This window comes from Telmatherina bonti (genome assembly GCF_933228915.1).
Source record: "Telmatherina bonti genome assembly, chromosome: 6".
NCBI lineage: Eukaryota > Metazoa > Chordata > Actinopteri > Atheriniformes > Telmatherinidae > Telmatherina > Telmatherina bonti.
Genome location: NC_136624.1, coordinates 18,134,167 through 18,159,906, shown reverse-complemented (window position 1 = coordinate 18,159,906; position 25,740 = coordinate 18,134,167). Strand labels below are relative to the sequence as shown.

General features: G+C 38.5%; 1 protein-coding gene across 1 annotated transcript in view; it reads left to right on the top strand.

Annotated features, from left to right (window-relative positions):
* Positions 1–665: 665 nt before the first annotated feature.
* Positions 666–25,740, top strand: part of flnba (filamin B a) — a 63,385-nt gene continuing 38,310 nt past the window's right edge. Inside the window, exons 1-3 of the mRNA XM_079242377.1 lie at positions 666–1,005; positions 24,855–24,964; positions 25,065–25,200. Coding sequence (XP_079098503.1) covers positions 714–1,005; positions 24,855–24,964; positions 25,065–25,200 — 538 coding nt within the window. The 5' untranslated portion in view covers positions 666–713. The remainder of the gene's footprint in view (positions 1,006–24,854; positions 24,965–25,064; positions 25,201–25,740) is intronic.

The following is a 25,740-nucleotide window of genomic DNA, read 5'->3' as shown; positions in this document are numbered from 1 at the left end:
GTATGTACACGCACTCGTGTGTGTGTGTGTATATATATACATATATATATACATATGCATGCTGTATTCTATTTGTTTTGTTTTTTCTTTATATATTCTGCTTTTAAAAAGTCTTAAATATTCACATTAAAATATGGAGATTGTTATCAAGTACAGTAGTGTTAAAGGAAAGAAAATGAATGAAGATGCTAAAAAGTCTTCAGATTCATTCACTTGTCATTTCTTTAGCTTTTTTTTCTCTCACGTTGATCTAAATCTTGTCTTGTAGTCATATAGTCAATTAGAACACCTGTTCACAGAATTTCTATTGAACTAAATATTTTTTTTCCCCCATTGGAATGTATGCAATTTATTTTATATAGTATGTTGTAGTTATTTAAAATAAACAAATACTTATTTAAAGCTCTAGTTGGTGAGGACGGGATTGGAAGTCTTTCTTATTGTTTTCTCGTAGAAACGAAACATTATGCAATAAGAAGCTGAGGAAAAAAAAACACAAGGAAGCGCCAGTGTATAAAGCCTGTAAGAAGCTCTTACTCTGTCATTCACCACAGACAGCGTGTGCGCGCACGTCGGCGTTCGCGTTTCAGTGAGTTACTTACAACCTAAGGAGAGGGAAGACAGCGCATGCAGCGGCCCAGTTTTAGTCGTTTTTAAACCCAAGACCGAACAAGAAGCGTCCAGATATAACTTAGAGGGAAAAGCAGTTCAACATGCCGACCACAGAAAAGGACCTGGCTGAAGACGCTCCGTGGAAGAAGATCCAGCAGAACACTTTCACCCGCTGGATCAACGAGCACCTGAAATGTGTCAACAAGCGGATCGGTGACCTGCAGCTGGACCTGGGCGACGGTCTCAGGCTCATCGCCCTCCTGGAGGTCCTCAGCCACAAGAAGATGTACAGAAAATACCACGCGAGGCCCAACTTCAGGCAGATGAAGCTGGAGAACGTGTCCGTGGCGCTGGAGTTCCTGGAGAGGGAAAACATAAAACTGGTCTCCATAGGTGAGTGACCGGGATCCATTCATATGTCTGGAAGCTTCCTGCAGCTGTCTGCCTTCCTAAACACATTTGTTTGGAGCTGGAATGCGTATCTTTGTTTTTATGTATTTTCTACTCATTTCACACCTTGACAAGCGAGTTGAGCGCAAGTAAAAAGTCATATCTAAAAGTTTGGCTCATTGAAATGAGCTTAGTGGCTCCAAATGAACTCCTAGACTGGAGTCGGAATGGGGAAAATGGGGCAGTGCAGCGCTGTACAGTCTTTGTCTGCTTAATTCTGGGGAAGTTTTTCTTCATGTAAATCCAATCAAATCAGTTCGCTGGTGAAATGTCTCTGCTAACTACAACACTAATAGCATATTTTATTTATTTATTCTTTTATCCCAGAGTTCAGGAGTCTGTACTCATACTTCTAACGGGAAAGTCATCTTTGGAGGCTAGAAACGAATGACATTGAAAACGTGAATATATCCTGGTTTAATTCCAACTATTAAAGATTTCTGAATGGGGTTTGTGTGTCTGCGCCTCGTCTCCATGGCAGCAGCGGCGGGACGCAGCTGTGTTACCTGAGTTAATGATTTCACCTGAGCTCTCCTCAGTCTGGGGGCTGGAGGGAAAAGTTTGACCAAGTCACAGCTATGTCTTGTTAGATTGAAAGTAATTATTTCATAGCTATATAGTGATATTGTTCTTCATAAAGTAAACAGCTTATTCAGACAGTTTTACTTTCTAAAATAAAACTGATTTCCATTTTGTTTTTCTTTGATAAAATCTCTGACTGATGGCTGAAGTTATTTAGATTTTAATGATAAAGTAGGGAAGGTAAAAGCTGTAAGTTCAGTGCAGGAACTTTTTTTGTCGGTTTTTGCTGATGATCAGTTTCAATGATCAGACTCAGCATTGGATGCCACTCCTTGTCTGTCAGGAGTGAAGTCTTCAGGACTGAATGCTGATTTCATGCTGTGCTGTGCTTGTTGATAATGAAAGCTGTCCAACTCTAAATCAGCATCGTAAGGTGTAAAGAAAACATCTTCAGTCTTTTTGACCTATCAAACTTTTTAAACATTTAAATAATATGGAATATTTTAATGAGCATGAGTTATTCTAACATGTGCTTATTGCTGATCTGTGTTGCTTTTTTTTAATGAAGCAATTGTTGAGCATTAAAGCCATCTTTAGAGCCTGGTTTACCTTCTTCTTCTTGTTCTGATAAAGCAGCTCTGATCTGTTGAGGTGTGGTCCTTTGTGGGTACCGGGATGTTGGAGTATACTTTCGGTCCTGTTTGCTGATTGTTGCCTTTTTCGTGATAGAACAGTTCTACCCTTTTACAACAAGCTGACTCACTTATTTGAAACATATTTCAGGTGATTTCAGCTTTCTGTGGTTGCTTTGTAGAAAGAGCCTGGTGTATGAGGTTCTGCTTCCTTGCAAGTTGGTGTGGACTTTTACGTGATCTCTACACCCTTGCACACATCTTTGTGTGGACTCTTCTTCAGTAGTGAAATTAAAACAAAAACCAATGTGTATAAGATAAATGTGTCCAAGCTTCACCACTCTGAGTTCTGGAGTTTTAATCCGCTTTCTATAACTGCTGGAGGGTTTGAGTTGGGAATTATCAGGTTGAGTTTGATGGAGGGGGAAAAAATAACCAGTAGGAACAAGCTGGTCTGTTTTTAGAGATGGGAGCGTGCTCAGGTCTGTGTTAATTCAGGGACGCAAGGCTGTGGTGAAGTTTTTTTTCCCACCCCTTTTTTTCTTTCCTTTCGCCACACCAAAAAGGAAATGACTGAGTGACTGGGTGGGACAGACACACACACCCACACATGTATCAGCATAGCGTTGGGCAGAGCTGGTTGTCTTTTCAGCCTACGCAGTTGCAGAGGAGTCAGAAACACTGATTGTATATAAAGAAACACATTTTAACAGCTGACAACAGCTTTTTATTACTTTATAATTGAAATAGTTAAAGATAAGTTAATTTAAAAAAAAAAATCCTCAACTGAATATTGTGGCTTTTTTTTTTCTTTCTGGTCAAAGATGCAGGCATTGTGCTTGAAGTGTGTGTGTTTTTAAAAATACCATTATCTGTGAATGCAAGTCAATCTGTTCTCATTAGATAACGGCTTGTTTTTCTTGTGATAACAGGCTAATTTATGATATGTGCATTTATTGAAGTGGCTGCTGGCTGAGTCAGCGAGTTGGGGTTAGTCAGTACGGTTTATTGTTGCAGTATTGTCTCTCCTAATAAGAAAACCACTCATTTCCGCCCCTGACTATTTGGTTTCTGTTTCAGCTAATTTAACCCACAAATTGGTCTTGTATCTTGAGTGTAGAAATGCTTTGGGCTTAATTGAACCCCCTCAGATGCAACATGTTTCTCTTTCAGACATGGAGTGACCTTCCAATCTCCTTTTAATGATAACTTCATAGTTTTACCCTAGATTGGGATGTATATTGAGCCATTTTTTATGATCAATGCTGAAGTGTTTCATTTGAAGCATCTGTCTAGGTTTGGTTTAAGTTCGGGTCTGGAACCAGGAGGAAATTCCTGGACTCCAAAAACTTAAAAATCATAAACCTCACTTGTCAACAAGTTGACTGATCTCTTTTTCTGAAACTTACCTAAAATTGACAATTACCATATTTTTTTTTTTCTTGTCATCTATCACTGCATCTCTTCTCATTTAGTGACACACTTTGTTTTGCTTTAACAAAATCTGACTGTTTAGATGTGGACCCTTTTTTCCAGACCTCTGGTTGGAACTAATGCACCTGAGCTCAGCTGTGCAGAAAAATCTGCCAGATGGCTTTTCTTGTAACAAGTGTCGCAGACTCACACGTCAACCACAGTCTGAAGGGTGTATCTGTGGTGTTTTCAATGCCTGCGGGAAAAACGTTTTGTAATGTGTAACTGTCTTCCCATGTCAGAGCGGGGCAGTGTTTGCTGAGAGGCATGAGGGCTCTGAATAGAATATATTGGGAAGAAAACCGGTGTCATTTCAGAATTTTTCTCCTTTTTGGGAAAGGTTCCAGTCTAGTTACACAGGTAATAGTAGTTTGTCACATGCCTCATCTAAATGATGAGAAGAGGGTTGCAGCCATGCAGAAGAGGAGTGGCAGTGAGCGTGGGAAGGACATGTTTGCTGTTGTCAAGAGTGATGTAACTCTGTCCTTTTCAGCTCTGTGTGTGTGTGTGTGTGTGTGTGTGTGTGTGTGTGTGTGTGTGTGCGCGCGCTCATTACTGCTGTGGTATGGGGACCCTTAAGGAGGCCCCTTGCTCTTATATCTATTGAAACTGTGGCAGGAAGAAAAAAATATTCAAGTCTTTCAGGGTTTGTGCAGAAATCATGTTGAAGCATAACATTATCTGGTGGGGCCTGTTTGTCTCAACACCAGGATGCTTTTACTGGCACAGTGGGGTTCTGCAAAATATCTACCTGACCTGCTCTGATTTTCAATTATACCACAGCTAAATGTAAATTCATTCATCCACTCATACAATCATTCATTCATGAAAAACTTGCTGTGCTGGGCAGTCTTTGTACCGATGTGTCTTAACGATGATGTAGATGATTAACAGAGGAGCCGCCTGAACTGTAAATGGTTCAGTGGCAGTGTGCTCTATGCATCTGGTGTGGATTTGTTACTTTACAGAACTTCTTCTACATGCATGACAGTAAAGAAAAGTCCCAAAAGGCTCTTTATGTAGCTGTGTTTAACTGGAAAATCTTTGTCTTAAAGTGACCTGGTCCCAGTAAGAACCTGGAGTTAATGCTGTGAAATTGTAAAATGGTGTGTGCTTTACCTGCCTGTTTTGAAAATCGACCAGTGAACTAGGTGGTGTGTGTTGTTTATAAAGGGTGTTGGCCCGCTTGTGCAGACAGGTGTGTTGCATCATGGCTTCAGCAGTAGATCGGAAAGGATTTTCATCTGAGAATGGACTTGTGTTGAGACTATGTGGCAGCTGGTCTGAAATAAACTGCCGGAGTTATGTGCTGTCAGAAACTGAGCTTGAAGATTATCTTTTTTATTTAGATCCCAAACTCCTAAAGAAAGGAGGGGGAAAAAAACAGCTGACCCTTGGGCTGCTTTAACTTCTTTCTTTCAATCTGTCAGTGACAGAAAGTTTGACTATTTTCTCTACACTAGCTTTGTGATTTCTATCAAGTTTATTCTAATGGTGTGTTTGTTGTCTGTGGCAGAGTGAGAGGAGCCAGGTGAACAGTCGGCTCTTGTCGGGCCTGTTCTCAGAAGCTTTTAGCTGTTCTTGTCATGGCATTGTGTGACCTCATTCTCGCACACCCACAGTCAACCTGAAGTGTCCTCACATGTTTTTTGCCACGACATTTCCCGTCTGTTTCTTCAAGCAAACCTATGTTGTGCTTTTTAACCTGCATCAGTGATTTCAAAGATTACTTTTGCTAAATTAAATTTCATACTGATCAGACAAATTATGGCACCTGTCTCTGATACAGTTGCCATGGAAACTCCACTGTACAGGGTTGGGATTTTTTTTGTATCTATCAATGGATAAATCTAAACTTAAGATTGGCAAGTTTTTATACAAGTTGATCCTTCATACAACCATGAATGATTAAATTTGATATAGATGCCAAACTCTAGGTGCGTTTTTTTTCCCCCAATAAATCTTTAGCATTTTAACATGGTGAAACTGTTTTAAAGGACACACACAAGTATTATGTTCTGCTTAATAAAAGATCTAACATATTTTGGTCAGAATGGTTAAAAACAACAACAAAAAAAACTTTCGGTGATGCAGAGAATTTTTTTTTTTCTTTTTTGAGAAGGTTGCTGTTTGAAATAGGATGTTTTTGGGACTTTTACAACAAAACTGGGCTTTTTTTTCCCCCCCCCCATATTTTTGTTTTTCAGTATTCTGTATTAAATAGTTAGAAACTTTATGGGTATGCTGCACAAGCAGTTTTTTTTTAATTAAGCTGCATGACCACTTCTCCTTAAAGGAATTGCTCAGGTTTGACATCGACCTCATCCTGTTGTCCACTAGCATATAGAGCTACTAACACATCCCCACACTTTTTCACAGAAGTTTTATCAACAGCTCTCAATCAGTTTCTGTGACATTAACTAAATATCTGGCTGGATTTTCCAGTCTTAGACCCAGAAACCACACATACTTTTCAGTCTTTCTCTTTTGCCCGCTCCCCCCCCCCCCCCCCCCCTCCTCTGTTGCCATGCACAATAATAAATAAACAACAATCTTTAACCAGGTGAGCTTGTGTGACAACAGATAAACTGATAGGATTCATGCTGCCTAGCTGCGGTCTGTGTATGTTTTTTATTTTTTTAATTTATTTTTTTATTTATTTTCCCTTTTTATTTTCATTTCAGCAACTTCCAGTCATTTGTCACTCAGGTGTTGCATGCTTTATTTTCTATCACTGCTGTTTGTGTAAAACTTCTATTGTCTTTCTCCTCTGTTTGTTTAAACCTGTTTTAAACATGTTTATGTGTAATCTCCATTTGTATGCAATGATGCACTCATTCTTGATGTTGTGCTGTGTGTTACACATATCCCCCTTCCCACCACCAAAAAAAATAGAGATGTCTCTTGTTACGATGATTGACCTTTTAAACCATTTAACAATTTTTTAGAGAAATCTGAATGGCTGACTGCACAAGTCAACCCATATCCACGTGTTCTTGGTTTATTTTTTATGAATGGGTTTTATGGGTTGTCTGAATACTGATTTGGATTGTGTGCGTTGCATTTTTGGCTTTTTTTAAAAAAAAATTTTTTTTAAAACACATTTCTTAAAGTAATTTCTTAATACGTTAGAAAATGAGATTAGGAAAAATAATATAGCAGTTGTAATTCACAAACCCTCTGAAAAACTGCCTGAAAAATAGTTTTTGATTGAATTAGAAGTTGGTCATAATTGGACAGTTCCTGTTGTCAGATTTTGTTACATTATTTATCCAAAGAAAAGGTCATTTGTTGTATTCTTTTATTTGTGTTCTTTAAATTTTGGCAACAGACTCACACTTTCTCTGGTAACTATGTGTGTGTTTGTTTCTTTTGTATTTTTTGTTTTGTCTGTTGGGCACATTTTTTTCCCCTTACTGATTTTCTGCTGAAATGAATGAACTTATCAACCATGAAGATGGTGGCACTCAAACTGAATTCAGAATTTGATGGTGACAGTGTTTTTTTCCAATCTGAAGAATTTGTATTGAGATGGCAGTGTGGGAGCTGAACACAAACCCACATCCACACACCCACAGGTCTGATTGATAACCTGCAGAAAAATGCTTCTCAAGGTCAGGAGGGAGGAGCATCCCTGTTGTTATGGTATTGTCTAAATAAGGTTTGAAATGGGAGATGGCAGTGTAGATATAGAAATAATTGGAAGCAGAATCTTTGTTTTAATCATCTGGGGAAAAAAAATAAAGCTCTAAGAATTGTTTCTTTAAAAAATATCAGATTGTCTTGCAGCCTGGGAAATAAATGCTTCCAGTAATCTTAGTATTTCTCATGTCAGGCTTCACAAAACTTTATGGAATTCTTTAGAAAACTTCCACATCTTATGGGCTGTTTCTGACTGGGACATGCACCAAAATTATTCTGTGGCAGGAATAACCCTGCCAACAACTGTAATACGATTTGGTAAAAAAGCATAAATTTATATCTTTAGAGTGAAAACAATCCTTTTTAGTGTCAGAAAGGCTTTTCCAACCAGATACAGTAAAGGACATTTAGATATTTATTTGGAGTTATGGTGCATTATGTTTAAACTAGGAAATCAGAATACCTCCTACAATATAACTACAATGAAGTAGGATTTCTGTCTCAGTCGAAAGAGCCTTACTGGGTTAGACCTTTACATCCAACAGGGTCGGCTCGGATACGATAGTGGGGATGGCTGTTTCTTTTTAAAACAGTCACGCACATTTTTATTAAACCTGTCATTAATAAAATCAAATTTATTTGTAAAACACATTTACAAAAGTGCTTAACAATTATTACAAGCAGAAGTTAAACAATAACATTTTATACACACAGATGCAATGAAAGTGTGTGTGTGTGTGTGTGTGTGTGTGTGTGTGTGTGTGTGTGTGTGTATATAAAATTACGTACATACATAACAAAAAATAAAACGATGACTTGATCACTATGTTGTTTGGAATCTAACTAGTTCTTCCTGACAACCATTGAGAAAAACTATGATCTTACTGGTTCCTTGATCTTACTGGTATGATCTTACTGGTTCCTGACATCCAACTGGAACGGAGCCAATCAGGTTCCCAGCTCAGAGTTCCAACCTCCAAAGTAAACGGAGAGCAGTGAGGTGTGATCATCAGCATACAGCATGTATAATGCAGAAATGCTGGTATTTTTAAATATTTATTTAAAAAAAAAAAAAAAAAAAAAAAGCAGGTCAATGAACTCCACTGTAGTCTGTTGTTTTTGGTGCGCTGGTCAACAGGTATTCAAAAACATTATTCCACAGCAGCCACACCAAAAGGCTTTCCTGAAAGTGTTTTGTTTTTGTATTTTGTAGTTTTGTGAAAAATTTTGAGTTGGGAAATATTCAACAGGTGATGTTTCATATAAAGTCATTCTGTTTCTCCAAACTGTGGTGACATAAGTTTGACCAGTGCATTAAATATGATAGTCTAGGCTTTATTTGTATCATAATTATAAGCATAGGTGTTGTAAAGCAGGGAAATATGAGCCTTACTTGATGTGGCAGTGCTGCTGAGAAGACAATGTGACTGCTGCAGTTCAGATATCTACTTGTAGGATGCTCCTTCCCTGCATGTTTAGCTGCTGTCAGACAGCAGTAAAGGTTTAAAATGTGTCTGAAGGGTCATCCACCCTAGAGAAAACAAAACAAGGTTGTGGGTTAATAGGTCAACAGAGACTGAGTTCTGAAAAGCTGCACAATGCGACAAAAGCCATCTTTGTTCCAGAACAAATTCCATTTATACTTTGGTCCAACATCAGCTTGATGTCCTGGTCTCACATCAGAGAGGATAGTGGTTACGGACGTTCAGAGACGTCATCAGTGTCCAAGGCTCCTTGGTAACGTTGGTAGCTTTACTTTTTAATGTGAGCTGATAATTTATAATGAACAATAGTATACTTTAGCTAAGACTGTGATTTCAGAAGGAAAGTATTTAGAAAACCACCGAGTAGCACACATAAAAGAGGTAGTAAGAACACGTCACACCAGTAAAGCATGTGACCTTTTTTCTTTACAATAACTTGCTTATTGTAAAGAGTGAGTAATGATGAGGTGGTAAGACGGGTACAGTTGGGAGTCGTTATGTGTTCAGCGAACATGACCCCGGTATACTTTTGATTGGCTGTCAGTTAAACTGCTGCTGCATGTAATGGTTGTGGTGAGAACGCCAATATTTACAACCATTAATTTATCATTCTTCCTGGTCTGGAAGGCCTTGGAGGGTCTCAGTTGGTTTCACTGTGGATGTGTAACAATGGTGGAGCTTTCCAAAGGAAAGCAAAATAATATCGTATTACAATGTTCATGAATCTCTTTAATTCCCTTTTGGAAATTGGAGCCAGAAAGACGTATAATTCTCTCCTCCATCTGAGAAGATTCTCGCGTCTGTAAGTCATAGCTGGCACGAATGTTTGCGTTGGCCATGTTCTCACACTCTGAAAGCTTACTGGCATTGAACCTTTTAATAGAAACACGTTTCCATTTTTTGTTCCATCTTCTTTCCCTAATCTGTTTCAGTTCTTCAGTTACACAGCTTCAGGACGTAAAAGATCTATGCCATGTTAATGGCTCCAGTCTTCCTGCTGCAGGAGTTGAGTGTTTTTATTTATTTATTTATTTTTTATCTTTCCTCCACAACTATGTCAGCTGGTAGAACATCCAGATTCCCATTCTTGGCTCCTTTTGCACTTCCTCCATATTTAATTGCTATCAGATCAATAATCGCAACCAGATTTCAACATGTGTTGCTTTCAGTGAGAACAAAAACTTGAAGCATGACTTAATAAACAGATGTGGATAACCTCTGCACTTCGTTCAAGGTTCTGGTTGTCCGCCATTATGGCTGCTTACGGAGTAATTAAAAAGAAATGTGACTTGATGTTGGAACAAAGAACGCAGCTGCTTTCAGACCTTCTTCTAAAACTCTGTAAAGTCATTAGTGCACAAAACATAAACAAATTACCTCCATCCTTTGTGTTCTCCTGGATTTGATTACGTATCATTTGCTTCAGGCTTTAAGATCTAGTTACAGATGGTGTCTTTGGATCCTTGGTGTCCTTTTATATGTATCTAATTTTGATTTTAAGCTATAGATGTCTGTTCTGTCCCTTGCATGATTTGAAGCCTTTCATTGGCATTTCTTTTTTTAATCATATAATCTGTTATCTTTTCCTTCTGTTACCTGGCAGGTTTTTATGTAAAACTGAAACTTAGATACACTCATTTCTTGAAATATTGTTTTTTTTTTTTTTTTTTTTTAATGGGACAATTTCGCCTGTGCTCAGCATGTGCAACAGCATACGCATGCAAACTGGTGTCATTTCTGTGGGTCCTTTGTATCCTGACCATGAATGGCATTCCTCGTTCAGACTTGCAGCTTCTCTGCCAAAAGCCTCATTCAGGTGTTACTGAGCCATAAAGCTCTGCTCTGGCTCAAGACGTAAAAAGCTGCTAAATGCTCCACATCCTCCGGTCAATCGTCTTTTTAGGGCAGGTCAAATGGTGTGGGTTGATCTGGAATGTGTTTGATGTTGAAAAAGTTTAATATATAGATGGACATAAAGATTTGTGGTGCAGGTTTTTTTTTCCCCCCCCCCCCTCTTTGTCAGCTTTGCTCCCATGCCAGCAGGCCGTAGTGAGTTAGACAGACTTGTGTGTTTCTGCAGGAGAGGTAACGTGAGAAAAGATATTGGCTTACACACTAACACACACCACCTTTCTGCAGAGAAAGCGTCTTTGTTGGGTCAAGCAGCTTGTTTTCTTCCCTCTCTTCCCCCTGCAGTGTGAATAAATGTCACCTACAATTCACTTTTAAGAAACAGTTAAAAAAAAAAAAAGTGGTCCAGTCCAATACAGGCTGCTGATTTAAGCCATCAAGAGCTCCTTTTATAAAGATTAGGATAAATGTTGCTGTATCAGTCATTCGCATGCTAAAGAATACTGATCTTACTGGTTTAAGTGGCCAGTTTCCATTCATTTGAGAATATTTGAGCAAATCCTTGGAAATGTCATTTCATAGACTGTTTCCACTAACTTGTCATGAACAGATAAGACTGGCGTTATCAGCAATGGTCGGTAATGTTCTGCATGGCTAACAGACTACCATTTTTTTTAAGGCGCACAGGGGGGTGAGGTGTAAAAGTTTTGAAGTTCTGTGAATTGGCTTGCAAGGAAATGAATCTGTTCAGTGGCTTTCTGCACTCTTGAAGGGTAGTGAGTCTGATGTAAATGACTCGTCTAGAGAAAATAAGCATGAATTTCCTGACTGATAATGTGACCCACAAAAGCCATAATGTAAAATATTTCCATGTTGAAGAAACTTTTCATTTTATTTCTTTGATAATTTATGACTAAACATTTGGTTAAAATGATGGCAAAAATTGTTTGTATTAACCTTCTTGGCTTTCCTGGTGATTCCCTAAATGCTGCTGCGAGCCTGAACATGCAGCTACCTGTAAAATCTGACTTATTAGCTTTTTGCAGAGTGACGACTTTATTTTTTTTGTTCGTCTGTTTTTAGTTGAGGTGTCTGCTGGCAAGAAGTGAATGCAAATTAATTTTGTGTCATCAAACCCTTTTGGGTAAAACCAATGTCTCACGCCTGTCTTTGTCTGGCTTGTCAGCAGCAGTCGTGCTGTTATCTCACTGCAGACGCCACAGCCTTTATTTGACTTAATTGTTGTCATGTCGTTGGCAGCATTGTGGCTTGGCGCTGAGCCCTCTTTGATGTGGTGGGTGGAAACACACCTGTGTTGTCTGGACAGGCTGCAGACAGGAAGCAGAGTTCAGGACAGTGACTGTTCATTAAATATTTGGTCAGTGATGATGAGCACCCTGACAGGAAGGTGATAGACGACAAGGGAAAATGCACTGACTCTGCTCAGGGACAATGGGCTTTGTAAGTGTAGTGTTTATATTGTCTTAAATGTATGACTTCAGTCAGTTAGGGGTGGGAAATCAAATCGAAAAATCAAATATCGGGATTTTTTTGCTCCACAATTTTTTTTTTAAATCCATTTTTTTGTTAAATCTATTTTCAAATTAAAATAATCCATCAAATTTTTATGTTGATCTTTTTACCTGTCGTCTTAGGTATTATAGCAGCAGAATGATGGTCTGCCTACTGTGGTTTTTTTTTCCTCATTGAAATCAAGAAAAATGACTAGCAAAGGTTTTGTACTTTTTTATTTTTTATTTTTTTATTTTATTTATTTTTTTGTCCACAAAAATTAGCAATATCAAAGAATTGTAACAATTGCAATTTAAATAAAATCGGCCGTACTGTCAAGTGAAGTGAAGACTTGCTTTCGGAGTTGAGGTTAACGTTGGCTGGACAAGTGGAGATAAACATCAAGTCTTTCAATGATTAAATAAAACGCATTGCCTTTTTAAAGGTGAACTTCTCTATATGAATGAACCAAAGACACATTTGTTTGCAGTCAGTTGGCTGCACAACACAGGTTGAAGCTGTGAACAAAAGACAGTGTTGGGAATAATGGCAAGCAGACAAACTCGTTTTGTGATGGGTTTTTGTCAGACTGACCATAGTTTCTTCACTCCTTACATGACATAATTTCATGAGCTATGTCTCTTTAACTCTTATCAGCATTCATTCTTTTCATAAATTGAGTTGCTTGAGCAGAAGGCATGCGATATATTTGCTTTTCTGAAACAAGTATTGTGCCACAACACCTGTGGTGCCCAGACTCCCTGCATTGCACAGATGTGTGTTTTCTGGTTAAAATGAAGAGCCTGTAGGATTACAGTCCTGTTTCAGGAATAACATTAGAGAGAGCTTTGTCCTGATGAAAAAAGTAGCATTGTCCTAATAAGTGTGTGCTTTTTGATTTGAAGTGGTGTGAATCATATTAAACAGCCGTATAGGTGACTGATCAGCGAGTCAGAAATTAAATGACTATCAACAGAATGATGCTTCTCCATTTTACTCTGCCGTGCTAACTGGATGTTAATACGTGATGTCAATGAGTGTTCTTCCTATTTAAGTGTGTGAATGATGGGGGAGTTGTGGGTTACTGTAATTACTTATTTACAGTCATAGTGGTGGACCTCCAGCAGCCTGGCTCTGCCACACATCTTTTCATGGTTTGCTTTTCTTTTGTTTACCACATTCTTTTCTTTTAATCCATGAAAAAAAACCAAAGTGTTCCGAGGACTAGAAAATCCTTCACATTTTTCTTTGATGAGATTGTAGAAAATGGTTTTATATCTTATTTTAAAGGTTAAGTGAGTTAGAATAGAGTAAACTAAATATTTAGCATTAAGTTTTGGCACCAGTTTGACATGCCAGACAGACCAGTCACCAGCACCCTTCTGTTTGTGTTCTTTTTCCACCTGTGTTTTTTATTTTTCCTCGTGGAAAATCATCAAAAGGCTTCAATCTAATAAAACATGTCTGATTTCTTCCCTTTATCCTCCTGTTCCTCACCACATGGCAGGTCTGGTTCTGATGACACCATAGTTTGAGAACCGGCATGATGTCATGCAGGGCTACACGCTGTCCGTAGTGTGTGTGTGTGTGTGTGTGTGTGTGTGTGTGTGTGTGTGTGTGGGGGGGGGGGGTTATGTGTATAGACGTCATGCCAGATGTTTGTGTGCTAATTGCAGGGCAGCACCATGCAGTTTGCTTACATGTGCTCAGATTTCTGTCTGTCCCAGCATACTGTTGTCAGGATGCATTGTCCTTGCAGTGGATTATCGACCTCTACATGTAACTCTATTTCCTTCCTGCTTGCTGCTGCTGCAGCTTCAGTCTTTTGATCTATGGGGGTGCATTTGATGTTTTGGTGAGAACATCCCACATTTTTTGTTTAGATTGGATCTTATTCTTTTAAGTAGTAAAAAGTAAAGTTAAAAAAAAAACCAAAAAACCACAAGACTATCATGTTCTGTGTGCTAACAAAAACTGCGTCACCTATTTACCTTAAGTTTTTGTCAAAACCTTTTAGAATAAAAACCGCCGAGGTTCACCTCTTTAACCAATCCCAGCCGGTTCAGATTTTGTAGTGCGTTAAGTGTTTTTCTTGCCTCATTCACTTCAGCTCCTTTTGAAAACTGATGAGTGAGCTTTCATCAGACTTTGATCTGCCTCTTACTCCCTTTCTGCAGCTGCTTGTGTCCGACCAAAACCAGATTAAAGAGTCAGACAGAATGACACACACCATCTCCCTCACTCCTCATTACTCAAATCAAAGACCTGCCTTCTTCTCTTTGTCTGTAATCTGGATAGTTTTTTTTATTGTGGTGTTATCCCCCCCCTACTCTGAGCTGCTGGTGCATGACTCATTTGACTCATCTGGGCTGTTGTTATTGTGCATCATGCAGTGATGTCACCATTGGGTGCCACAGTTTAGGAGTGTCGTCATGATTTTCAGTTTTAGATAGTAGACCTTAAAAACAGATTACAAGCTTTAGTTATTTGAAAGCAGCTCAAAACTTTTCAGACCTTAAGATTCAGTTCCACTAAATGAAAGGAAACATTTTTCATTGGCTTGATACACTCAGGTATGTGCAAGAATTAACCTTATGTTGAGCTAATGAGTATTAGAGAACAAAAAATCTACAGGAATGACTTAAATCCACAAAACATGCTGGCTGTTTCCATCAGCATTACGTGCACATAAAGCAGTTCCAGCCATTCTCTAACATTATACTGTTTAATATGCAATGAAATCTAGTCAATTTGCCAAAGTTTATTTTAAAGTTTTTTTCCATTTGAGTTTTTAGTTTTTTGTAAATTGAATCTGATGCACTTGCTACAGAAGAAGCTTTAGTATTAAAATAAGAGAAAAGACCCCTCATCTTGCTCCTGCTGTGTATCACAACAGCATAGTACTTTAGTCTCCAACAAGCCGGTGTGATGAACATCAGTGTCAGATGTGATACTTGGCAGCCGCAGTGTGTGAGTATATTTAGGTTTCAGACTGGGAGGTGACGGCTGAAACTCCACAAATATGTAAACTATGTGATTGAGAAAATGTACTAAAAGGACAATACTGTGACCTGATACTGTAGTCACATATCACCTGGTTTCATGATGTGCTGAGACAGAGCTCCTTTATGTTCTTCTTATTGATCTGAAACCATATTGAAAAGAATTTGTATTGACAAAGTTGCTTCCTTGTTAGCAGCAGGACTCTGATGATCCTCCCTACTGGAGCAGATTCAAGTCAAAGTCCCACTCGGACAGGAAACGTGTGATGGGTGGAAAATGATTAATGTGCTGACCTCATTCATTGTCCTCAACAAAAGTTCAGGTTCGACACGTTCATGTTTCTGATCATTGGTCATGGCCATGAATCGCATGGACGTCTGTGTCGTTCCCACAGTATTAATAGTGGATGGAGGGTTAAAAAAAACTGGAGCTTGGGTTTTTTTGACTGGTCCCACAGTTGGACAGGATGATGATTACTTGTCATCAGTTCACCACTAAAACATAATTATCCTAAAATTGCCCCTCTGGTGAATCTGAGGCCACAGAGTATTTGGCCCTCTTGCTTATTAAAAAAGTCCACGACCTGCCTAAACCAGGCAAACCAGGCAATAAATGCGAGAATATGAGACCAATAAGTCTGCTTAATTCAGATATAAAGATACTTAGTAAACTATTAGCAACCCGTTTACAAGACACTCTCCCTTCAATCATCCATAGGGATCAAAATGGCTTTATTATAGGCCGCCAAGGACTGCATAATGTTAGGAGAGTTCTTAACATCATTCAAGGATTAGATAACACCACAGATACGGCCCTCCTTTCCCTAGATGCTGAAAAAGCGTTTGATAGGGTGGAGTGGACCTATCTTTTCAATGTCTTAACACGTTTTGGTTTTGGTCCCTCCTTTCGAAAATGGGTTCAGTTGCTATACTTGCATCCAAGTGCAGAGGTTTTGACAAACAAAAACATTTCTAAACCAATTCTTATTAAACGTGGATGCCGACAAGGGTGTCCGTTATCCCCTCTGCTCTTCACTATAGCAATGGAACCCTTTGCTATAGCTGTACGGTCACATTCAAAAATTACAGGAATCACAATTGGTCAGGCAGAGCACAGGCTTTCATTATATGCGGATGACATAATACTATTTCTTTCGCAACTGAATTCCTCTATACCTGCTTTGATGAAACTAATTGATGAGTTTGCTCGCATTTCAGGGTATGTAATTAACAAATTGAAATCATCTATTATGTTGCTAGATAAAGAAGTGCGAGATAATCCACCTATAGCCGTTTCACAGTTCACTTCGGTTTCAAAATTTACTTACTTAGGGATACAAATACTTCCAAATTTAGATTTGATAGTTCAACATAACTATGAATCACTAACTAAAGAAATTACGAACAGTATCAATAGATGGATGCTTCTCCCCATGTCTTTAATTGGTCGAATTAATATTTATAAGATGAATATACTTCCGAAGGTTTTATATGTTTTCCAGAATATTCCCTTGCCGCCTCCTGCTGACTGGTTTAAAAAATTTAAGAAGTTGATTCTGCAGTTTTTATGGGCAAATCAGCGTCCTAGAATAAGGCTGTCCCTTCTTCATTTGCCTTACAATGAAGGAGGCCTGATGTGTCCAAACATATTATGGTATTACTGGGCTGCCCAGCTCAGATCCATAAGGTATTATTTCAGCACAAAAGATGTTCCCCAGTGGACAGAAATGGAAAGTAACACTTTAAGCCCTTCATTGCCTCTGTACCTCTTCTCTGAAAGTAAAGTTAATCTGATTAAGAAAACTAGAAATCCAATTGTTAAAAACATGGTTATGGTATGGTATAATGTAAAAATATTTATTAAAGAACCATCTGTTTTATGTCGGCTCACCCCTATTTGGGGAAATCAGGACTTTATCCCTGGGAGAGCTGACGCAGTGTTTAAGCAATGGGCTTCAATTGGACTGAGAAAAATTCAAGATTTATACTCAACAGGCTGATTATATGTCATTTGAAGAGCTTAGGCACAAATATAATATTGAAAGGAAACATTTTTTTAAATATCTCCAACTCCGAAGCTATATATTAGCAAAACAAAACAATTTATTAAAACCCCCCAATTCAGAGTTAGAAAAAATGATTACTAAATGTGCGTTAAAAAAGGGAGCAATCTCCGAATTCTATAATTTATTACTATCAAACTCTTTAGATGATTCAATCTTAAAATTAAACGCTTGGAAGGAAGATTTAGATTTAAATATGTCACTGGAAGAATGGGGGCTGGTTTGCAAAAAAGCTCACAAGCAAACTGTCAACTCTAGGTTAAGATTATTACAATACAAATGGCTTATGCAAGTGTATGTTACCCCAGTAAAATTAAATCAATACAATCCAAATATTTCAGACACATGTACAAAATGTGGAGAAGAAAAGGGAACCTTTTTCCATTGTATTTGGGAATGTAGAGAAATTAAAGCCTTTTGGGTTGCAGTAACGCAAACTGTGAAAGATATTATCTAAAAAAATTTACCATTGGATCCTTCTATTATAATTTTAGGGTTATATCCCAAGAACATGGGGTTTACAAAAAGTGAGCAATATTTTGTTGATATGTTTATTGCAAGCCAAAAGGTTAATAGCGTTGCACTGGAAAAATATTAGAATACCAAGTATTAGACAGTGGACCAATCAAATGCTGGCTACTCTTCCTCTGGAACGAATCACTTTTCTATTAAAAGGAAAAAAAGATGAGTTTGAAAGTATATGGAGACCATTTATGTTGTTTGCCGAAGCCATGGACTTGACTGAGGATGAAGAAGAGGAGAATGCCTAAGAACTGATTTGAATAGATCTGGATACGCTTTAGGGATTGTAAAGCCTGGACATTCGTGGGGCTCTCTGGGCTCTCTACTGGGTCCAGCCAGGTATCGAGACTGAAAATTTGAAGAATAGTATGTTCATTCATTTGTTTAGTGCCACATAGTGTCATATGGCAGTCCCTTGCCCTGGATTTAAATGTAGATTTGACTGCATCAGATTTTATTGTTTTATTTTTTGGTGTGTGTATCTGAGAGGATATTTGTTTTGTTTTGTTCTGCTAAATGTTTGTGTTTAATTTTAATTCAAAAAACCAAATAAACACATTGTTGGAAAAAAAAAAGTCCACGACATTGCTTTCACTCTCATCTCCCAATAGATCACAGATGATGATCCAGTTCAGTCCATGTCAGGTCTTCTCTGAGCTCTACCCTAGAGAAGATGTCAGACACCTGGAGGAGTGTGTGTTTGTAAAGGAAATGCATTTTTCCTTGTGTGTTGACTGACAGATGATTTAGTAACAGATCTGTTTGTGGAGGCTACGTGTATGGACGTTTAATTGTGTGTTTGCAGTATGTGTACAGGTTGTGTGTCCTTTGTTCCCCTGCCACCATATATTTGCCTCAGCGCAGTGGAAAGTGATTTTTTTCTTTTTTTTTTTTTTTTTTTTTTCTTTCCTGGGGGGTTGCTGGGTGGGGAACTATGATCTCACCTCTTTGGAATCTGTGTGTACACAATGGTTTAAACCACATACACATACATGCACAGTAGCAGCACATCCTGTGGGATGACCCGTCCATTTTTGTTTTTCTAAAGAGCATTTCCACCAAACCTTCAGTTTAGTGTCTGGTTTTGATTTTCTTGAGTTTAATTCAATTTAAACTGATGTGATGTCCAAACTGAAGGGTCTTAGGCTCGTTCCTGACACTGCATTTCTTACATCTATAACAGGACTTAACAGGAACATTGTTCTGCAAATTAAACAGTTTGCTTTTACAACCTTTAAACAATGTAAGATGCTGATTGGGCCAAATAAATGGGAATAATCCACAATTCAAAGCTTCAAATCTGAGAAATGTAAAAGATGGAAGAGAGGAAGAAAATACCTTTTTTGTCTTATAAACTGTACTGGTGTAAACTGCAGGTTTTTGGCGGTGTGCTCACAAGTGTAAATGTTTTAGGTAAACAAAATGTTCATCCTAGATGACGGCATTAGATTCTGACTCCTCTTAAAAAAAAAAAAAAAAAAAAAAAAAAAAAAAAAAAAAGAAATCTGTGACCTGAAGCGACCCTGTTCCTTACTGACATGGTGTTTCCATTTGTTGGCACCTCCTTGGTTTATAATCATAATCACAAAAAAATCCAATAATCACTGTGATAATCTGCCCTGGGAATCAAGTGTTCAGTACCAGTCACCAGTAAATTAGTGGGTTGGATGCTAAACTTGTGCGACTGAGTCAACACGACAATGTGTAGCCTACATGAGATAGGAGCTGTGACTCAGAAGAGGAGACACGGACCAACGGGCAGATTCAGCTATCACAATAGTTGAACTATAGTTGTCTGACAGAGTTTGATTAGATGTGTCGGGCACAGACAATTTCAGGTTTATTATGTTACTTTTACAGCTGTACTAAGATAAGTACAGTGGCATTGGAGTCCTCAGGGGGTTTGATTTCAGTCTTGCAGAAATGCTGGAAGTTCTGACAGAAAAAGCAGGTTAAAATATGAGGTTAATTCCTAAATGTTTGCACTTGGAAAGGCTAACTGTGCTAAATTAGTTTAACTAGGGTCCCAAAATGTTTTACAGAGTGTTTAAGTCTCACAGCTAACAATCTTTATTTTAAAGATGTACATGTACACATTGAAACCTCTTAATGGACCTGCTGTTTATTGGTTATGGAAGCTTTTTTTTGTGTCTATGTACAATAATTTCTTCTTTTATATCACTACCAGGATTGGCAAATTCTAACCTGCGATTTATTATTTATTAACTTAGGACTTATTTACAATATGACAACTTAAAGTTGAAGCAGGACAATTAGTCGACTGTGGTGATTCATTCAGGTTCGTATTTACCTTCTTAATGACTAACTATCCTGAATCATTTATCATCTACCTGCTCCTTGTTGCACTGATGTTATTCATCACTTATTTTGTAATATGATTTACTCATCATGTGTGATGTAACTCTGTTGCATCAGAGTTGATGAAATGTCTCTCCTCTGCTTTCAGGAATGCCCAGCTCTGGTCCTCGAGGGCCACAATCCTGCAGGTTTTCCATGTATCCCTGTTCCAACACACCTGACTCCAGCTAATCACTCATTGTGCAGAACTTCATTGGCTGCTGCTTCTATTTAATGGAAGCAAGTTTGTTGGAGATAAATGTACATAAAAAAAAAAACAAAAAACAAAAAAAAAAACCTGCAGGACAGTGACCCTCGAAGACCCACTTTGGGCACCCCTGCAATCCACCTTCTGTGTGACCACTTTAAAAAAAAAAACAAAAACAAACAAAAAAAACAAACTATGAAGAACAGACTTTACTAATGATATGTGGGTCATTGGAAAAGAAGCGATGAAAGAGTAGTCTTTTCAAACCACTTGTACAGTATATTCAATATTTAGACTATTTTTAGACTGTTTCTCTACCTGACATGTTTGGTAGCCAAAAGGTTTAACCTCACTGGTCATCAAATGAGGTTTGAATATGTTTACAAAGCCTGATCTGACCCTGTAGAGTCCCCAATGGCCTCAGATTTATCTCCAACTGCCTGCTGGACCTTGAGGGTTTGGAATAGTTCATTGTAACACTCAAATGATGTCAACATGAAAAATCCTTGAAATTTTGAAAAAAAAACCCCAAAAAACTTATGGCGCTGTAGAGGAAGACTAGAGTCTGAAGGTGGGAGTGTCGTTGTGAAAGTGGGTTGTCAGCCATAACTCAACAATTGACACAAACATTGTTCACACATAACCAGGAAGAGTTGCAGTTTCTGAGTCAGACCCACCTATGTCCTCTGGTTTTTGGTGCATTTAGTTCTCTGTTGAGAATCTTGTCATGAAGCTGGATTTGCTGCAGGTCAGAGTTTCACTGGTTAGTTCAGAATCACAGGCAGGTTTTTTTTTCTTTTCTTTTTTTGGAGTCTCATGCAGTCTGATTATGTAACTTCCTGTTCTGGTCAGGGTGTGCTACGTTGATAAGGCAGGGGATTTTGTTCCAAGCTGATTCACCTTTGGACACAAACACACACACCGTTCTGTCTCACTTTCCTTTTCTCCACGTACACAATCAGGCTTTCTTTATCCCTCTTATACAAACTTAAATCCACTTCTACAGTTGAGCCCTTAGTGCCCTTAGTGCCTCTGTATTGTTGCATCTCCATAGCAACAAGTCAACAAATCACCAGATATCAGCAGGGATAGTGGTTCACAGGCACCGTTCATCAAACGCAGATCCGGGCTGAATTAAATAGGAGTCCTTTGTGAATGCATCTGTGCCTACATAAATCTTCTGACAGAGAAAAGGATGTGACTGCAGTGTTTAATGTTGCTGGGAGGGACTGAGAGTCAAGCGAACCTCTTATACAAATTTGTAATTTGTGCTGCAGTTGGTGCAAAGCACAACGTGATCTTCAGAGGGAGTAGAATTGGTGTAGACGTTAATTACTGGAATTAAAATCTGATCCAGCGCTTTTCCAGTCGTCGGGAAAGTTAGGCAGGGGTTGATGCTGGTAACCTACACCAGAAGTGAGAATGTAGTGGGTCACATGAGGAGGCTGGAGGGACACAGAGGGGAGAGATCAGGCTTTAAGGGGGAAGGAAACAATGAAGCTGGTTATTAAAGTGTGTTGGAGGGTTTTAAACAGCTCTATCTGCCACATGCACAAAGTCTTACCAAGAGCACTAGCTGTCTTCTGTAGATGTGTAGAAATGTCACATGCATGCACATTCACTCTACACCTTATGAACAATAGGTTACCATGGCGATGGCCTCGTTACCCTCTAAACTGTTGATGATGCACTGACATGAGAACCATGATGATGAGCTCTCAGCCATGTAAATTTCTTCAAACTTGATGGAAAAAGTTGCAGCTATTTGGCCTTTCATGCCAGTAATACTGTTTCCCTCTTCCTCCTCTTTGGTAAAGCAGCTGCAAAGTAAAAACTTTTGTCACTTCACACCGAAGTGGAATTTTTATCTCCGAATTGTGTGTAACAATAATGATTTTAATTTTTCTTCACTTGTGTGACTAATTGGCCTGCAAGCCGAGTGAATGAGATCAGCTCAGGGTGGAGCAAAGGCCACTGGTGAGTTCTCCGCTGAGGTTGTGAGATGTGCCACGCTCACACGTGTGGCATTACAACCTCAGGGGAAAAAAAGGGAGGAAGATGATGTCACGCAGATGAATGAAAAATGAGTCGTAAAGAATTCAAGCTGGTGAGGAGTGATTGAGGGAGATGACAGAGTTGTAAATAGAACATGAGAAACGGGGAAAGAGATATCTGAAGGATTAGAAACTCAGAAATCTGGGTGTTGCTGCTTCTCTGTGGATATGTGTGTGTGTGTGTGTGTGTGTGTGTGTGTGTGTGTGTGTGTGTGTGTGTGTGTGTGTGTTTTGCAGTGTGGTGTCACCAGGGGTGAAGCAGTGGCTTCCCAAAACTCTACCTAAACCTGAGTTGCTGAAACATGCTTCGATCATAGCTGTTGTGCTGGTGGTGGAGCAAAGCTGCAGCTTCACTGGGCGGATCAGAGAATGTCTCACACTGTGGGGACACGACTCGTATCTGCTGAGCTCGCAATAAGCTGATTCAAACATTGGCCTACAGCAACACAGTTGCACAAGAAAGAGACCAACATTTGGTTACTCTGAAGATGTGCCGGCTCCAGTTGAAGAAGTTGTGTGTATGACTGATAGTATTGTTCATATGTGTCTAATTATGTGAAGGCATGAAAACAGGAATTTCAAGGCTTCCTACAGCCTTTCTTAATAAAAGCACCCCACCTTCCTTTAAAAATGGCTTTAATGAAATGAGTCCTTCAGCTTCTGAAAAAAATGAGCACTCGTAATATTTGTGAGATGAGATTTTGACATCTCCTTTTACTGACATGATAGATTTGGATCTCTTTCAACTCTACAGATGTTTTAATAACTGTAGAAGAGGGAAAAATGTTGACCTTTTGTCCCTTTTCTGACAACACAAGGCTGAATTGAAGAACCTTAAAACACCTTGAAGTTTGTGTTGCAAACCTTTCATTTAAATTTGAAATGCATGAAATTAAACAAACTGTTTCAGGTGTCTGTCCAGATGCAAATATGGATACAGAATGAAGCATCCAAGCTACTTTGAAGAAGATTAAAATATCAGCAGGCTGTTTGACTTGTTATGCAGAAATCTGTCTGGAGTCCTCGCTCGTCATTATTGTGTGTGTGTGTGTGTGTGTGTGTGTGTGTGTGTGTGTGTGTGTGTGTGTGTGTGTGTGTGTGTGTGTGTGTATGTATATGTATATATATATATGTGTGTGTGTGTGTATATATGTATATGTATATATATATGTGTGTGTGTGTGCGTGTGTATATATGTATATGTATATATATATGTGTGTGTGTGTGTGTGTGTGTGTATATGTATATATATATGTGTGTGTGTGTGTGTGTATATATGTGTGTGTGTGTGTGTGTGTGTATATATGTGTGTGTGTGTGTGTGTATATATGTGTGTGTGTGGGTGTGTGTGTGTATGTATGTGTGTATATATATATAAATTTTTTTTTTCTTTTTTTTCCCCAGATCATTTTGTTAGCAGGAGTCTGTCTTTACATTAAAGGATAGAATACAAGTGACAGTTTTCTGAAGAAGTACCATTAAATCTGTCAGCTACATCATATTTCATCATTATTAGGTCTCTTTTGTTTTTATACAATAAAACTACTGAAGGGGGATTCTCCTTCTCCTCACTCAATTGTAATGAATTAAAATCCAGTGTTTCCCCTACAGCTATATTAAGGAGTGCCACCCTCCAAAGAAGGTCCAGTTGTGTGTCCACACAAGTGTTTTCTGGACCTCATGTGTTTCCCTTCGCTTGTGTGTCTGCAGCAGCAATAAGTTGTTGGAGAGAAATGGAGTCAGATTAAAGAATTATTGTTTTGTCTGCTTTGTGGTGAACATGATGTACTATAGCCAAAGATTGGCTAATATGGCCTTGTCCTTTGATGGGTACAGTGAAGTCTAATAAATGAAAAAAAACATTTTTCAGCAGCTCTCTGTTCTATTCTGCACAACCAGAGAAGGAAAAATCTATAGTTTGGGAGTAAGTTTGTTACTGAGCTCAGTTTTTCATCTGGATCTGATATAAACTCAGCAGGCAGGACTTGAAATGAGTTGTTTGGTAAATATGGATGTCTGTGGTTGAATTTTAGTGACTCTGCAGGAACTCGCTGAACAAATCTCAGAATGTTTTGGCTATCTCTTTAATCCTGTGGATTTGTATTGAAGCTGAATAACTGATTGAAGCTGTATTTTTGTTGTATTGCAGTCAACATACCTTTAGGCTTTCGTAAGTGAGCTCATGAGTTTAACTTTATTTCAATACAAGTGTTTTTAATTTTGGCAGACCAACAGAAAACAGCTGCTCACTGCAGCTAACAGGAAAAAATACAAGATAACTGGTCAGTACACGAAAATGTGTTTTTTTTTGTTTTTTTAAAAAAAAAAAAAAAGAAAAAATGGGGGGGCTGAAAGATTTAATATGGTTTTCATGTAGTATTTAATTGTTTAGATTGTTTTTAACAGCTTGTGTCCATCACAGAGCAGGCTGTGAATCTGATTTGTGTTGTCTGTCTCCACTCCTTTTAGACTCTAAAGCCATTGTTGATGGAAACCTAAAGCTGATCCTGGGTCTGGTCTGGACTCTGATCCTGCATTATTCCATTTCCATGCCAGTATGGGAGGGTGAGGATGAAGAGGTAACAGCCAGCATGACCTTCTGTCATAAAACTCACCCTGGAAAGAAAATGGGAAAACAAGTTAATTTCCAGAAACTGACTGTGCTGCTTTTATGTTCAGGCAGAGTCAAAAACACCTAAACAGCGTCTGCTGGGCTGGATTCAACACAAAGTTCCTGATCTGCCAATCACCAATTTCAGTCAAGACTGGAGAGACGGCAAAGCGCTGGGGGCACTGGTGGACAGCTGTGCACCAGGTATATGTTTAAAGACCTGCACAGCTGGTGCAACGTTTAAACAGTGAAACGGGGTTGTGTTTTTGTTTTTTGTTTTTTAAGTTTAGTTAAACACAAAGTGGTATATTTGAGTTTTTATGTCGCACCCGAATCAGACCTTGCCAGTTTTAGGCACACGCTGCTATAATACTGCAGAAAATGTTACTTTTGTCAGGACTTTGATGTCCATGGATGTTGGAACATTTATATTAGTGACGGCAAGAGATTTGACTGTTACATTTTAAATTATAACAATTATATTTATTAAGTACAAAACCTTCTCAGCGGTAAAAGATTAACATGTATTTTTTCCTTTTTTTTTTTCTTAATAATTAGCTTCGATTTAGCTCCTCAAAGTAAAGTCTAGCCAGTAGTTTTCTGCTCAGATTGATTTTGAGACATTTACTGCTTATCTAGTAAAAGTGGAAATATTAGTCGTTTTAGTCACGTTGGGTGTTTTTGTGTGTTATGTTTGCAAGTAATAGGCTAAAATTTAGTCTCAGATCTCATGTTTTTGTTGTT